Source organism: Humulus lupulus, chromosome 5, assembly GCF_963169125.1.
Source record: "Humulus lupulus chromosome 5, drHumLupu1.1, whole genome shotgun sequence".
NCBI classification, from domain to species: Eukaryota; Viridiplantae; Streptophyta; class Magnoliopsida; order Rosales; family Cannabaceae; genus Humulus; species Humulus lupulus.
In genome coordinates this window covers 155440801-155457329 of record NC_084797.1, presented here as the reverse complement: position 1 = coordinate 155457329, position 16529 = coordinate 155440801, and the positions used below count along the sequence as shown (strand labels likewise).

At 37.1% G+C, this 16529-nt stretch overlaps 2 protein-coding genes across 2 annotated transcripts; both read right to left on the bottom strand.

The window, feature by feature from the left end:
* Nucleotides 1-7433: 7433 nt before the first annotated feature.
* LOC133779603 (uncharacterized) lies at nucleotides 7434-8123 on the bottom strand. Its single transcript, XM_062219547.1, has 3 exons — nucleotides 8070-8123; nucleotides 7745-7888; nucleotides 7434-7619 (listed from the first exon to the last, which is right to left on the bottom strand). The coding sequence occupies exons 1-3, from the start codon at nucleotides 8121-8123 to the stop codon at nucleotides 7434-7436; spliced, it is 384 nt and encodes a 127-aa protein (XP_062075531.1).
* Nucleotides 7751-16083, bottom strand: LOC133779602 (WAT1-related protein At4g19185-like). Its single transcript, XM_062219546.1, has 7 exons — nucleotides 16004-16083; nucleotides 15782-15898; nucleotides 15338-15623; nucleotides 9520-9671; nucleotides 9083-9124; nucleotides 8768-8838; nucleotides 7751-7888 (listed from the first exon to the last, which is right to left on the bottom strand). Exons 1-5 carry the CDS (start codon nucleotides 16081-16083, stop codon nucleotides 9091-9093), a joined length of 669 nt encoding a protein of 222 aa, XP_062075530.1. The 3' UTR covers nucleotides 7751-7888; nucleotides 8768-8838; nucleotides 9083-9090.
* Nucleotides 16084-16529: the final 446 nt, after the last annotated feature.

Genomic DNA, 16529 nt, shown 5'->3' with positions numbered 1-16529 from the left:
CACAGAATAATGGAAACATTTTATTTTCTAAACAACAAAAAAATAGTTCAAATCCTTAACGTAATACTAATTTTGGGTGTTATATCGAAGGAGATCGAAACATTCATGCACTACCAACAAACTAGGTTAATTATCAGTACTACTTAACATTTCAAATATTTTAACATTTACAGTTTAAACGAACTATTTATAATGTCCATAATTAATAATATATACTAAATATATCTAAAAATTGATATGCTTAACTTATTTTTTAGGTGTTATATTGAATGAGATCGAAACAGGCAGTACCAACAAACTATGTTAACTAGCAATATTGCTTAACATTTCGAATATTTTAACACTTACGGTTTAATCGAACTATTTATAATGTTCATAATTAATAATAAAATACTAAATATATCTAAAAATTGATGAAATTTGATTACATACAACCTACCCTATATATATCACAAGAGTTTATCTATTTACACATTCAATAAAATTACTATTAATTCTTGTTAATGATAATAAAAGATCAGTGGTATGATCGACTAATTATTTGTTCATCCAAAAATGAATAATTATTTAACGTTTCAAGAAATTATCAATAATGAAACGTACACACACACATATATATATATATATATATATTAACAAAAGAACAATACTCGATCATATGATCGGTGACACTAATAATGTTGAGTAAGACCAAGATTGTATTTATATTCATAAACTTATGTGTAATACAACAGTTTATTAGACCTATGATAGCAATTTTTAAAAATAAATGATAATCGTATGTTTAGATAAGTATAATCGACAATGATCAGAACAATCATAGTTCATAATTACAAATTTAATTAGTATTATTGTTGATCTTAGATCAATCTAACAACTTTTTACCCTTAATTAGAGGTTAAATGATTACTAATTAATGAACATACTATATAAAACTATAATCACTTTTAAAAATTAAAAATAATTGTGTATTTAAATTCCTTAATACTTTTATCGGCGCAATTTTATGTTTTACTGGCGTGTGTATGACTTTTACCGGCGTGTTTAGAAAACTTTTGCCCGCGCAATATCGTAATGCGCTGGCAAAAATACCACTGTAAAATGAGGGTTCGTATAAAAATTACTTTTGCTGGCACAATAATGCCTACTGTGCCGGCAAAAAGCAGGCCGTAAAAAGTGTGCAAACTTTTGTCAGCGCAATTAGAAATTGCACTGGGAAAAACAACTTTTGTCGGTGAAAATTTGCGCCGGTAATAGCAAGGGTTTTTGGCGGCGCACTTCGTGAAACGCGCCAAAAAAGAAACTTTTACCGACGCAATTCCGAAACGCGCCGGCAAAAGCTTTGTTTCTTGTAGTGACACTATTATTAAGTTTTAAAAATAATGTATGAAATAAAAAATCATAAACATAATAAAAATTGAGAATATCAACATAATCGAGATAACATAGTTATTAATATTAATTATAAAACAAAGAATATTTTCTTTTAATAAAACATTAATTTAATTTATACAAATATTAAATATTTTTAAAAATGCCATGAAAATATTTTTTTCGTATGTCATGTTTGTTATTGTAATAAATTAAATATCCAAATATTTTAAGAATGACTCACCATTTATTTTATGTATTTTTAAAGAAAAAATAAACAAAAATAATAGTTAGGGACCTAAATGATGCGATTTGAAAAGATTGGGGACCTAATTGATACAAAATCAAATTTTGGGACCTAAGTGTTACAAAGTATAAAGAATGATGACCGCAACTGAAAATAACTCTTATTTGAATTGATTGAAGAAGACAAATCAGAATTCAAATTTAAATTGTTGGAAAAAATATGAGATATTTTGAATGTGAGATAGTTTCTACATTTTGACCATATCTTCCTACTTACATATCCAATTTACTAGTTCTTAGTGGTGTTGGAAAGCTTATTCAAATACCTACAAAAGCTTGTTTCATAAGAAAAGTGAAATTCGGCTGTTTACTAGGTCATAATTTACCTACAAGATTACAGATCCTAGAGATATGAGATTTGAAATTCAAATGAAGATATTTTGGAGCATCATCAAGTAACAAGTGGAAATATCTAGAAAATTCTTTTCACAACCTTATCACTATAAAAAGAATGCTTTAGATTATTTTAGAGACCTCTCTTACTTCTTGACCACTCTTTCTTCTCTTACTTCTTTTTCTATTCTTTTCCATGAACTAATTTTCTTTTCTAGGGTTTTAGTGTAGTATTTTGATACTTTATTATTATTCAATGCAAATTTTATGATTTCTTCTTCATACTTGTGATCTATTCAATTTGTGTTTAATGCTTATGAATGTTTGATCACCATTTGCATGATTTATATGATTTTAATTCGAAATCTGAAAAGTGAGAGCTAAATATGCTATAGTTGTTTAGACACAAATTCCAATATTGGATGAGAGTACCTATATGGTTTGTGTAGTTCATAGGTTTCTATGTTTAATGTCTGTTGTATGTTGAAACTTATCACAGAGATGTAGAAAGTTTGCATATAGTGTAACGCTGCGATTTCTCGAGACGTTACTTAGGGAGTCCGTTTAAAACAATAAACAAATAAATACTTTAAGACACTAAAATAAAATATTTATTTAAAATTTAAATAGAAAATGAGATCTCATTATTTAAAAATAGAAATATTGGACACTATGTTTAATAACAACAACATAAGAAAATAATCGTTCAAGTTTGAAAATTAAAAACATGACATTTATTTCTAAAAACATAAAATAATTGGAGCACAACCTCTAACATGTTCCATCCATGCCTCGAGCCCGCACCACTCACTGCTTCGCTTTGCCATTACTTGCACACAGAGTACCTGTGAGCTAACGCCTAGTAAGAAGAGCTGTGTAGGACATACTCCCCAAACCAGAAAACATAAACTTACAACTAAACATAAATAAACACCATAAACATAATAATCATCGTACGATATATAAACACAATATCACACTAACATAATGTGTGTTATAATCATACACATAAATAGTAATAAGTCATGTTGATCGGACATGAAATGTACTATGCCTTGCTTGCGCTGTACTCACACTCGGCAATCCTACAGTGGCACCTAGTCTAGCCTACAGTGTACTCACACTCGGCCGTTCCCTCAAGACATCGTTGCCCTGCCTGCGCTGTACTCACACTCGACAGTTCTGTGGTGGCATCCTATTATCCTGAGTTATACACACCCAAAATAATTCCTACAAGTGCTATACTCACACAAACAACTAGAATCTTGTAGCACGCGTACTCTATCATCTAAGCATGTCTACTAACTAAAATCCCTTGCACTATCCTCATGTTAGCCAATCTAATGTAACAATTCAGGTCACAAATATAATTATGTAATTAAACAAATAAGAAAACAAGGTTGTACACATAACGTACATCTTGTGCTCAGATGTCCACTCTTCTTACCTTATGCAGTGCGTTGTCCGCTGACTTGTTTTGAACCACTTATTGTGTCACCTCAACGACCGCTAGCTCTTAGACGTTGGTTTACACAGCGAAAATTCAGAATAAAGTAAAAAACTTTAACTATGCAATTTTAACGCGCATGACACGTAAATTAAAATAATTTTTTTCACAAATGTTCGAACCTTAATGTCACATGCACAAACAATGATGTTTCTAACGTAAAACATGAATTCATATAAATACTTTTTACGTGAAAAATTACCAAAATGCCCTTAATATCATAATTACACAAAAGACTCAATAATTTTCTAAGAATTATCATATGACAACAAAATTTAACAAACAACTTTTCCAAACTCTAAATAATCAGCAAATGCTCATATAAGACCAGAAAAATATTTTTTAACATTTATGAATTATTATTCCTCAATTTCCCAAATAAAACCTAAATAATTCAAAATAAATATACAATCAGCACAAAATTCAAACTAATCATACAGAACTGTTCAAAAAGCCAAAATAAACAAAAAGAAAGGAAGCCTTAACCACTTGGTTGTTGTTGACATATTCTAAGCCTATGGTTAAGGAATTTATTTTATTTCTTTTAAAATTAAATAAAAGAAATGGTGATTTCATTATAACTAATTTAAAATTTGAATTTAATCAGTTAATTGAATTTTAAATCATATTTTAATATCCTCTAAATACCCCTCAACTAAATTCAAACATATGACACTATGGTCATTTCATAATTACATCAAATTACCATTATTTAATCCATTTAAATAATAATGCAATAAACCATATTGTTAACGCAATTTTTCGCCAACAATGTATTAAGAAATAGTAAGATAGATTAGTACTTAGTATAAACCGTAATGAAAAAAATGAAATGAATTCACAATAACACAAATCTTTTATGTGGTTCAGTGGTTAAAATCCACCTAGTCCACGAGTCTATAATAATGTTGTTTCACTCTCTATTTTGGCAGAGTTTTAGTATTACAGAATAATCGGTTCCTTTTCCTATCCAATATTCTCAGTATTTATAGAGAAATTCCATGGACAGGTTTGGGTAACCGCGTGAGTCAATTACGCATATACATATTTATTACATTTAATACGTATATTTTCTATTTATAATGGGATATGATTTGATCATACAATAAAGGTTCTCCTAATATCTGGGATATTAAATATGACAACCTGGTCATAAATAGTCGTATAATTGGATTCTGAGTCTCTAGGGATCCTTGAGTATGCAATACATTCGAGTTAGCAGGAGCTGAACATCTCCTCCAAGCTCGTATTTCAAATGCCGTTTGAATATTTTGAGCTCACACTTCACAACCTTCGTGTCTGTAGCTCGGGTTAAACCCAGGACGCCTAACACCACATGTGCCCATGTGAAACTGGAGTTGCTTACGTGGTTGATAAGAAGATATCATTCCCTTGGTTATTTCTTCGTATATTTATTTTCAAGTTGTACTCGAACTGAGTGAATGACTTGAGCTAAAATGAGGGTACAAAATTTGCCACCCAAGTCCCTGCTCATGTTTCATGTCGTCACTTTCTTACCTACACAATAGGGACTTTTAGACTTCTGTTGCATAAAACCATGCCTATCCACTACTTGAGTACAGGACACGTGGTCTACCGCAATTGGCGTCTGTTTGGGTTTCGAGGACTGCATTAATTGTCTTATCACCTTTTTGCCTTCGTTTTGTCTATTTAACCTTGGCCCTTGGATCTTGAACTAACCCAAACGGATGGCCCAAATTAATTTACATAATTTACGTATAAAAGGAATGGCCAAGTTTCAAAACTCACCACCTTTCATTCAAAAAAATTTCCTCTTCTGCACTTCCAAACCTCTCTTTTTCCAGAAATCCCCAAAAACTGTTCGCCACACCCAGTTGCTTAGAAGTTTTTCAGGAACTTCCCTTTGCAAAGTCTGTATATTATCCTTGAAGAATACACTGTAAGTATCTCACTCTTTGACTTTAAGAGTTTTTTTTTCTAGACTTTTATTCTTCACCATATTCATCCAAAATATTCACTATAGTCATTGTTAAGAGATTTCTAAACATTATTAGCGAATAGGCTTTGACTTAGGTTCAATGGGTGAGTCCAAAAATATCTTTAGAAATAAGACATTCATAAAACTAGGAAATTTCTGGGTAAATTTGGGCAATTTCAATGGTGAATTAATTTAAAGAACACCCATTCAAGATAAAGGAGACGAAAGGTTTTTAGGGTTCAAACCAAGTAGCTTAGGGGTCACACTTCTTGGGTGGTTTTGCTCTAAACTGCCGCCCAAGGAAAGTAATGGTCTGGCAGTCTGACACACGGATCCCTAAATATCAGGGGTCTGTTAGGAAATCGAGGCACATAACTTAGGGTATCGCGTGGCATCACGCGATGGGGTTGAGGCTAACCTCAGCTCGTATAACAAAAGTAAACCTTCCCCCCTTCGTACTTCTGCGTCAGTCTATAAACCCTCTTAGGTCGCCTACTAACTAGGTTGTTCTACTCATCAGGCGATCTAATGGCTCCTCACAAGAAAACCGCCCCCAAGAAGAATATGCCCAGCTCATCTGCTCAGCAAAAGAACAAGGGGAAGTAGATTGCCCTAGAGTCTCCCATCCCCCACTTCGGTCCGGTGGTAGAGAAGGAGGTGGTGGTTGACCCCAACACCTACTTCGAGGATAAACGTCACTACAAGAAAAAATGCTTTTAATAACACCAAAAATGTGTTATCAAAACATACCATAACACTTTTTGATGTGCTAAGACCGACTATGTTATCGTAGGTCAGGGTACTTTACATAACACTTTATCATTGTTATACAGATGTGTTATTATACTGTCAACGATAACACACTTTCTTTTTTATTTTAATAAATAGATAAGTGTTTAATTATATTATTTATAGTCGATTATATAACACATTTCAATACTTATAAATTTGTGTTATACTACACTTTAGCATAACACATTTTTTGTGTTATACTACACTTTAGTATAACACATTTTTTGTGTTATATAATGAAGTTTGCATAACAAAAATCTTTACTTATAAAAAGTGTTACTGTAATAGATATTATAACACATTTTTCATATTATTTTAATATTTAGATAAGTTTAAATTCTCATTATATATTCATTTATATAACACTAATTTATTCTATTATATTTTTATTTTTTATTTATATAATTAAAATTAGCTTTCTAATATATACTAACATCATCAAATGAACTTGATTTTCAAATAACAAAAAGTAAAATTCATTCAACATTGTATTAACAATCCACAAATTAGTTTAAAACATTCAACACTGTCATCAAATTATATTATAGCTCTCAGGAGACAAAGACCCGAAAACTTAAACCAATAAATCTTAAATCACATGGTAAAAAACATTATCGCATTATTGCATATAAAGTGCATCCTAATGAACAAATATCAGCTCTCTCATCGATATCTGCATTACTTGGACGATCCCACAACTCTGGAGCTCGAAAAGGTGCTGAACAATGCTCTGATGCCCATTCCTACACAGTAAGCAATGAGTCCACCATCAATACAAGTACAAAATATTTAATGAAAGGTGAAATCTATGTCCATTCCTCCATTACTTTGACATATTCTAACAATGGGAACTTTTAAATTGTACAAATTAAAAATTCAAACATTTTGTAATTTGATAAGTTTTTTAAATGAGACTACCCAAACAGTAACTAAAAATGCAAAAACTTGATAGAAAACCTCAAAACATGAACACATGTCAAGTCTTCACAAATATGCCATTAATTAAAAAAATTAAATATTTTTTTATCTCTTAAGACTATGAAAAAATAAACTCGGACCTCATACAAATACCAAAGCATTGGATGGATGTCATTCATAGTAGGGTAACTGATGCATTGCATGTGTGTGTGTGTGTGTGTTCGACTGGGGGTACAAAAAAAACACCTACAATTGTAGTGCCTTAGAACGAGATTGAATCTGCCTCCTTGCAGGCCGAGCACTGCCAAAATCCATCAATATGGCTAGTGGTGGTTGTCCTTTCCCATGAGTTATGAGGACATTACCAGGCTTGACATCATTATGACAATATGGTGGATCTAAATTGTGCATGTGCTCGAGTCCTGCACAAAGCTATTAAACAGAATTTCAGGTTCAACTATTTTTCTATAAGTACACATCATTGTATCATATAGACGAGGAACTGAAACACAGGTGATAACATAATTTAAAAAGTCTAAAGAAACATATCTATCTACCTGTCGAAATATATGAAGAACATTAGTGGTTGAGAATAACTCCTTTTTAGCATTCATAGTGTTAGCATTGTCCAACAATGTTCCATCCAAATGAACTGGAAACAACAAATATGCTTCATGCTTCCAAGATCCTTCTTGTGTAGGCTGCCAACAGAAATATCTTAATGAATTATTCCAGATCAATTTCAGAATTTCTTTTTGCAGTTCCAACAGTGTTTAAAATACCTTTTTTAATCAAACATTCTGAAGTTAAAAATTGATATTGCTACTATAACCCACGAGATAATTGTTGCTAAAAAAAATTAGCATCTAATTCATTACATACAGAAAGAAATATCAAGTATGCAGCCAGAAAAAACTGGTGCATACAGGGTGGCATGCTTTACTAGACTATATGCAATAGAAACAAGAAATCTAGGACCCAGATAAGCAAAGAACTTTTTCCAGATCGTCCTCTACATTAACCAATATGTAAATGAGAATGACCAGCATAAACTACCATTAAACAATCAAAACTCCAAACTACAATTTCTTTATTAATGGAACTCAGTGTTTCATCTAATCTTTACATTGCTGGATTTAAGAGACTTGTAATACTATATGTTATATAACTCATATTTGAAACTCAATGAAAAATTAAAAAAACTAATGACAGTAAAACATTAAGGCTAAATAGGTCAAAGACCTTGTCATTTTCTGATTAGAATAGAGATTGGTGTATCTGGTTGTAACTTTAGATAATTTTTGTCATTGTTTTTAATCTTCCTGTCTCCATTAAAAAGTTAAACATTCTTGTTTCTTTTCATAAAAAAAAAAGGCATGGCCAGTTATTGTGGAAATAGTATTGCAAAACTGAAAAATAGGAACTTAGTATTTGGTGGTGAAATTTCCATCTCAGACAATAATCTTGCACTTTGATTGGTGACGCTACTAGCTTATGTGATGGAAGCTAACAAGTTTTCATACATCTAATAGAAGAATACTAATATCATATGACAACTAAATAACAAAGAACACACTTACATTGATGGAATTTGTTTGAATAACCTGAGGTCCCAGACATCTTGGGGTACAACCAACATATTTATAAGATCCTGGAAAAAGAAATTTCATAAGAACATTAGTAAAAAATAGACACATTCATGTTCACATAGATGAACCCCTAGAGGCATGCTGACAAAGTGAAAATTGATGGAGCATTTATGTGTATTTATATGTATGTTTATAAGAAACAAAACCTTATTGAATATATAAGGAAATAATAAATTTTTTTTAAAAAAAAAGGTGATAAGGTATCCTTCTCGAAATCCAAATAAGAGAATAAATTTTCACACTCACCCTTGAAATCATGTTACCAAGGAGTATAAGAGCAGCATCAACCTGCATTATTGCATACATAATGAATTAAAACCTAAAAGTATTATTGCAAATGAATTATTGCAAATGCTAAGATAATTTGAGAGATAAAAAGCATTGGTGTCCGCATATTGATAGGAATTAGAGCTACAAAACAGGTAACATGGCGTGAAAATCCTCGGTGAGTGTTATTGATGAACTGAAAATTGGATACAGGTTTTCCAAGCATTCAAGAGGCTGGGACTCTCCACAAGATCAAAGCTCAATACACAAGAATTTGTTACAGCTCATCTAAAACCGGTAACCAGGGTGGTTATTTATATATTTAGTTTCCCTTAATATATTTTACAATGTTCACATCACACAACTAGAATAATTTAGTGCACAAACAATTGTGATGAGAGAGATAGGACCAAAACCTTCCCAAATAGATAGGGCTCCCAAGGAAAATTCTGGACAAGAAGGCAGAAGTAGCAGGTTGAAGTGGATTGTATGTAGCAACCAAAGCAGGCCCCAAGATCTTATTGCACCATGTCAGAAGTCCATAATTAAGTGCAGATACAATAGTGCCCTGAAATGGAGTCACAAAGCAATTAATTCGTTTTTCATCATTTTTCTGTTCTTGACTAATTAATAGAAGAACACTAATTACCAATTCAAAAAAATTTCATTTACAGACATATCCACTGTAGATCAACTAGGACCAAAACAATATGTGCACATATAACAAAGCACAAACTTTGAAGAGTTATTTGGTAAATTTTTGTAATTGTGATAACATCGTAATTCACAGCTTTCTTTAATGGTGTTGTCTTTAAGAAATTTATAGACATCACCTTTCTCTCTCAATAATTTGAGTTGAAGGGAAATGTTCTAAAAGGTTCAGATTATGGGGGTAACTGTAAATTTTGTATCATTGACTATGTTTTGCTTCTTTTTTAGAACTTAGGTGATGTGTTCCTAAATGGAAGGGGGAAAGTATATTTTAAATGAGCTCAAGATCCAGAGAGTTCTTTAAAATCATAAGAAATATATCAAAAACAAAAATGTCAATAGGGAACTTACAGCATATATTATAGCTAAAACCTCAGACTGTGTTAGAGCCCAGTCTGTTGATTCGTTGGTCAGAAAGAATGATATCACCACCATCAACAAAGTACCAAAGAAGTATGAATATGCAGTGAATGATATGTTTGCAGGATACTTTTTTAAAAGTGGAGCATGGAAGTTTTACTAAAGAGCAAGTTAAGTTAAGACATCAAAGCTTAAGGTCTCCATGATGAACACAAATGAGAGATCAAATTAACAAAAATTTCTATGAAACCTTCAAATACTAGGCAAATGCAAGATCAATATTGAACAACTCAAGTGTTTGTAACAATAACAAACAAATTTTACTAGATCCACAATGAATGAAAAACCATTAAACACTTGGTTTCCTGTCCTTTAAAAATTGCACTGCAAATTTATAACATGAAGCCTACTGTGAATGCCAAAAATTGACCAAAGACATAGTCAATTCTCAAGAGAAAAAGTGAGGGTTACCCTCATTAGCCTCGGGAAAACCAAGCAACCCGAAGTCTTGCCCCACACGAGACCCATGTCTCATGGGAGGCCTTAGCAAAGGTTCCCAAAAAGACCCATGTGCCTCGCTATGCGAGGCTGCCCACCATGCGCGCGCGTCTGCCAAGGACCCAAGTGCCTCGCTATGCGAGGCTGCCCACCATGCGCGCGCGTCTGCCAAGGACCTAAGTGCCTCGCTATGCGAGGCTTCCCCATCGTGTGTGCGCACCTGCCGAAACCCCTAGGGCCTCGCTATGCGAGGCTGCCCATCGTGTGCGCGCACCTGTCGAGACTCCTGGGGCCTCGCTATGTGAGGTTGCCCACCGTGCACATGCAGCTGTCCCATGCCATCACCCGCCTAGGCTCCGGGGGTCTCGCCTTGTGAGACCCATCCCCGAGCCTCGTGAGTGCCCAATACATGCATGGGTACTTGCCTAGGGACCAAGGGTCTCGCCTTGGGAGACCCATCCCCTAGCCTCGTACATGCCTATTTCAAGGTCTCATACATGGAAATAGGGTCGGGATGAAAGAAGTATGGTTCGACACTTACTAAAATATGAAGAAACCTAGAGAAGGTATTTAAGTAAGCGGGACCACTAGACATGAGATGAATGTACATGCACGGGATGTACAACCCTGAAAAGGGCAAAGGCATGACTCTGACATCTGTGTCCTACAAGTAGTGGAGGTACGGATTTGTACAGAGAGTGGAAGCACTACATGCATACCTCTGACTATATACCAGGCCGACACCATAACCTTCTGCTCCACCACAACCTGTGCCACTACCCTGACAATGTACCTATGCACAATCTTGTCCCCTGGGACCACAATGTATGAGGAGCCATTAGAGCTCCAGTATAAATAGATCATCATCCCTCTAGAAAAGGGGTTGGAAAACTGATTGTATTCTAAGGCTTTTGAATAAGATACAATTTCGACTCCATGGTAGTTTTACATATTTACTCTCTCAAGTTTTCTCCATCTTCTTCTGAGATACCTTTGGCAATATAGTCTTAGTTTTCTAACCTTATATCGTTGACGAGATTTCACCGTCAACAGTTTGGCGCCGTCTGTGGGAACGTAAGCACCAAGCTACTGTTCTACCATTACTTCCAGCAAGGAGAAATGCCAAGACGTTCGAAGCGACTCAGGGAGCCACCAGAGGTGGAGGTCCACCTAAACGGAGTCCAGCTGAAGGCCTCCATGAAGGATCCATCTCCACCCGGAGACGTGGAGCCCCCAGGGGACCCTGAGGTTCGCGAGAATGACAGGGAGGCCTCATCACTGGCCATCCCGTCCGGTGATAATCCTCCAAGGACAACTACCGCACCACCAGGGAATGCCAACGAGTTCCCTCCTCTCAAACCATCGCAGGTACTGAACTCCGGCCGGCAGGATCCGGGCCCCTCGACGCGTAGACATGTTAAACAACCTCAGGTCCATTCCGTGAGCTCGAGTTCTAAATCTCGTTTCTATGAAGAGGAGATTCGTGAGCTGCACCATAAAAACCGAAGACTGGAGACCACCTTGGAGAACATGCAGGAGGTACTGAATGGCCTGTTGCAAGGTAAGTCGAACGTGACCCTGCCCAAGAGGAGAGAGAAGGGTCAGGAAACCACTGTCCCGGTAGACGACGGGAGGACCAGACACTCCGCCAGTAACACCCCCAGGGAGAAGCCGCATGAGCATCCCGGACCATCGAGGCCACCTCAGGGGCCAAGGCAAGGGATCAATGTTGGCTCTCACAATGACATCGACGTCACCTCAAAGAGGACGCCCTTAGATCTACGAGGAGAGCTCAACAAAGGAGGGGCAGACAAGAGAACTACACCTCCTACTGTCCCCTGAGACGACAAAGGAAAGGAAGATGTCAACCCCTCCATGTTGAGAGACTCCCTGAAGGAGAGGAGGCAAGGCCTCGATACAGAGACGAGGAGCCTGCGGAGCAAGATTGTCATTGCACCCAGAGGACAAACCATCGAGGATGAGTTCGATCATGAATCGCCATTCACTAAAGAGGTCCAAGTCATCCGACTCCCAGCCAACTTCAAGGAGCCGTATCTGACCCCATATGAGGGGAGCACAGACCCCAAGTACCATCTGGACGCATTCAATGATTTGATGAAGTTAAGAGGGATCAGCAGCGGGGCTAGATGCCACTGTTTCGTGGTCACCTTGAAAGGACTTGCGTATAAATGGTTCAGAAGACTTCGCCCAGGATCCATCAGGTCTTGGCAGCAGTTTTCGGATGAGTTTCTCCAACAGCATCACGCCATGCGTGATTATACAATGCCAGGCACCAACCTCGCCAATGTAAAACAAGGAGAAAATGAGAGTCTGAAGGGTTACATCCACAGGTTTAGCATGGAGGTAGCCAAAGTGGGGAGCTTGACCCGCAGGGAATTAAAAATGGCCATCACAGCTGGAGTGCTTCCAGGAAGCAAATTGTGGGATAGCATGCTCAAGAGGGAAGTCACTGACCTAGATGACTTCTACGAGAGGGCGCAAAAGTATATTCGCGTGGAGGATGGCCATACAAACTTAAAGGCAGGAAACAGCGAGTCCCATGTAAAGTCCCCAGCCAATGAGAGGTCGAATAGAGCACACAAGTACATACGTGTGGAAGAGGGCCATGACAACTCGCATGTTGAAGAAAGCGAACCTTCCTCCAGTCACCCTACTACTAATACGTCTCAAGAGTCAATATAGAAGGGGACGTCATGCTAGAAGGTTCACTGACGAAGTTTAAAATTGGACGAGGACCATCTAGCCATATAAGCCCCGACATGAGGGGAGATCACCTCAAAAATTGCAAAAAGGGTCTCAACGTAGACGTTCGCAAAAAGGATCTCAGAGTAGACGCTTGCAAAGAGGGTCTCAACGTAGATGCTTGCAAAAAGGGTCTCAACGTAGACGTTCGCAAAAAGGGTCTCAGAGTAGACGCTTGGAAAGAGGGTCTCAACGTAGACGTTCGCAAAAAGGGTCTCAAAGTAGACGCTTGCAAAAAGGGTCTCAAAGTGGACGCTTCCAAAAAGGGTCTCAAAGAAGACGCTTGCAAAAAGGGTCTCAAAGAAGACGCTTGCAAAAATAGTACTATGCCTAATGACGAGAAGGACGCTTCTCGCAAGAAATAATAAGCGCGCGCAAAAATACATAAAAGGATAGCAAGGACCCAAGGGGTCAACATATCCTTACAAGTAATCAAAGTGCACCAGCGGATACGGATCACCCAGCAATGCCACTAGAGCATAGGGAGTTAGCATTAATATAAGTCTATCCGGAAGCCTAAAGACTTCCTAATAGACTGGGGGGCAAGTGTGAATGCCAAAAATTGACCAAAGACATAGTCAATTCTCAAGAGAAAAAGTGAGGGTTACCCTCATTAGCCTCGGGAAAACCAAGCAACCCGAAGTCTTGCCCCACACGAGACCCATGTCTCATGGGAGGCCTTAGCAAAGGTTCCCAAAAAGACCCAAGTGCCTCGCTATGCGAGGCTGCCCACCATGCGCGCGCATCTGCCAAGGACCCAAGTGCCTCGCTATGCGAGGCTGCCCACCATGCGCGCGCGTCTGCCAAGGACCTAAGTGCCTCGCTATGCGAGGCTTCCCCATCGTGTGCGCGCGCCTGCCGAAACCCCTAGGGCCTCGCTATGCGAGGCTGCCCATCGTGTGCGCGCACCTGTCGAGACTCCTGGGGCCTCGCTATGCGAGGTTGCCCACCGTGCACATGCAGCCGTCCCATGCCATCACCCGCCTAGGCTCCGGGGGTCTCGCCTTGTGAGACCCATCCCCGAGCCTCGTGAGTGCCCAATACATGCATGGGTACTTGCCTAGGGACCAAGGGTCTCGCCTTGGGAGACCCATCCCCTAGCCTCGTACATGCCTATTTCAAGGTCTCATACATGGAAATAGGGTCGGGATGAAAGAAGTATGGTTCGACACTTACTAAAGTATGAAGAAACCTAGAGAAGGTATTTAAGTAAGCGGGACCACTAGACATGAGATGAATGTACATGCACGGGATGTACAACCCTGAAAAGGGCAAAGGCATGACTCTGACATCTGTGTCCTACAAGTAGTGGAGGTACGGATTTGTACAGAGAGTGGAAGCACTACATGCATACCTATGACTATATACCAGGCCGACACCATAACCTTCTGCTCCACCACAACCTGTGCCACTACCTTGACAATGTACCTATGCACAATCTTGTCCCCTGGGACCACAATGTATGAGGAGCCATTAGAGCTCCAGTATAAATAGATCATCATCCCTCTAGAAAAGGGGTTGGAAAACTGATTGTATTCTAAGGCTTTTGAATAAGATACAATTTCGATTCCATGGCAGTTTTACATATTTACTCTCTCAAGTTTTCTCCATCTTCTTCTGAGATTCCTTTGGCAATATAGTCTTAGTTTTCTAACCTTATATCGTTGACGAGATTTCACCGTCAACACCTACTATAATTAAGCTTAATTTTGGCTTTTCAAATGATACTTGATTACCCTCCTTAAAGAACGAAGAAAAAAAAAAGTAACAACTTCTCAGCAAAAAAGTTTCTAGCAGAAAGCTTAAAAGAGGACTCCCTTCCACTTCAGATTCACTTAGAAATTCAACATTAACAACTTTATCTCATTTCTTTATTTCAACCAGTGAATTACAGTCATGTACCTGAATGGCCAGAAATGCAGCCATGCACATGCATTTTCCAATTAAGCACAAAACTCCAAGGTGAAAATGATCAAGCCCAAACTCTAAAAAACTAGACATTAGCCATCCCACAGGTTCAGGTTGACCTCTGGCAATTATTTCACTTTGTGCTGAAAATTCAGGCTCCATATTTCCTATCAAAGCTCGACCACGGTAGAAACACATAAATACAGCACCAGAAACACAAATGAGAGTGCCTCCAATCTTCGCCTGACCTTCAGTCCTGAGCAAGTTCACTCGTTCTGTACTGCATAAATAAGGTATACATATGGTATGCTATTAGACACCAGGATAAAAAACATCCATTCAAACACAATGGCGAGTAACTCCTGTCATTCTAGATAGATACAATATGAACAAATTCCAAATAAAATAAAGATTCAAATTCTAGAATTTCAAACTGACCCCATTAGGACTGCCAAGATGAATGTAAATACTGGAATGGTAGGTTGTATGGCAGCAGCAAAAGTTGGATTTGTGTATCCAAGACCAATTAGAAATAAAAGCTGGTTTCCAAATATCCTGGTTGAATTAAAGGAAAACAAAATTATATGACCCGACAAATAATACATGCTGTGAGAATTTATAGATAAACACTGAAAATAAGATTAGAATACAGTGACTTACCCAGTTAACCAAAGAAAAAAGAATGTTAGGAGAAGATGTTTATTCAATGGTGGTCGAATCCGCCTACACAGAGGAGACATGAAATATTACATTTGCAACATTTAATAAATTGACCAATGACAATAATATAATAAGAAACTTTGCAACTTGCAAAATGTCAACATGGAAGCACTATTAAAAAGCACTTAAGGGCACACATCATTGAGCCCCTTTGGCAATCAAGCACAAACATAATATAGATTGAAAGATCAGCCACTTAAGCAAATATAGATTGGTAGAAGGATGGGAATGATCCCACCTACTGAGACCAACTTAACTGAATCCCCCAAAACATATTCCACAGAGTGATTTCACAAACAACTCCTCGCTATAAATAGTGTATTAGCACATTAAGTTGTCATCATTCTCACAAATAAAAGGCCAATTCCAACTTTTGATCAAAATAATGAAAGAATCTTAACATATTTTACAAAGAAGGGAAAAGGTGTAAAGTAGTAGTATTCCAAGGAATATTAACTATAAAACT

Coding starts and splice junctions, on each gene's coding strand:
- LOC133779602 (XM_062219546.1), bottom strand. CDS start 16,083: ATGTCTCCTCTGTGTAGGCGGATTCGACCACCATTGAATAAACATCTT. Junction 15,899..16,003: donor TTTTTTCTTTGGTTAACTGG/GTAAGTCACTGT, acceptor TAATTCAACCAG/GATATTTGGAAACCAGCTTT. Junction 9,125..9,519: donor AGCCCTATCTATTTGGGAAG/GTTTTGGTCCTA, acceptor GCAATAATGCAG/GTTGATGCTGCTCTTATACT.
- LOC133779603 (XM_062219547.1), bottom strand. CDS start 8,123: ATGCCACCCTGTATGCACCAGTTTTTTCTGGCTGCATACTTGATATTT. Junction 7,889..8,069: donor CATACTTGATATTTCTTTCT/GTATGTAATGAA, acceptor TTCTGTTGGCAG/CCTACACAAGAAGGATCTTG. Junction 7,620..7,744: donor TTCTTCATATATTTCGACAG/GTAGATAGATAT, acceptor TCTGTTTAATAG/CTTTGTGCAGGACTCGAGCA.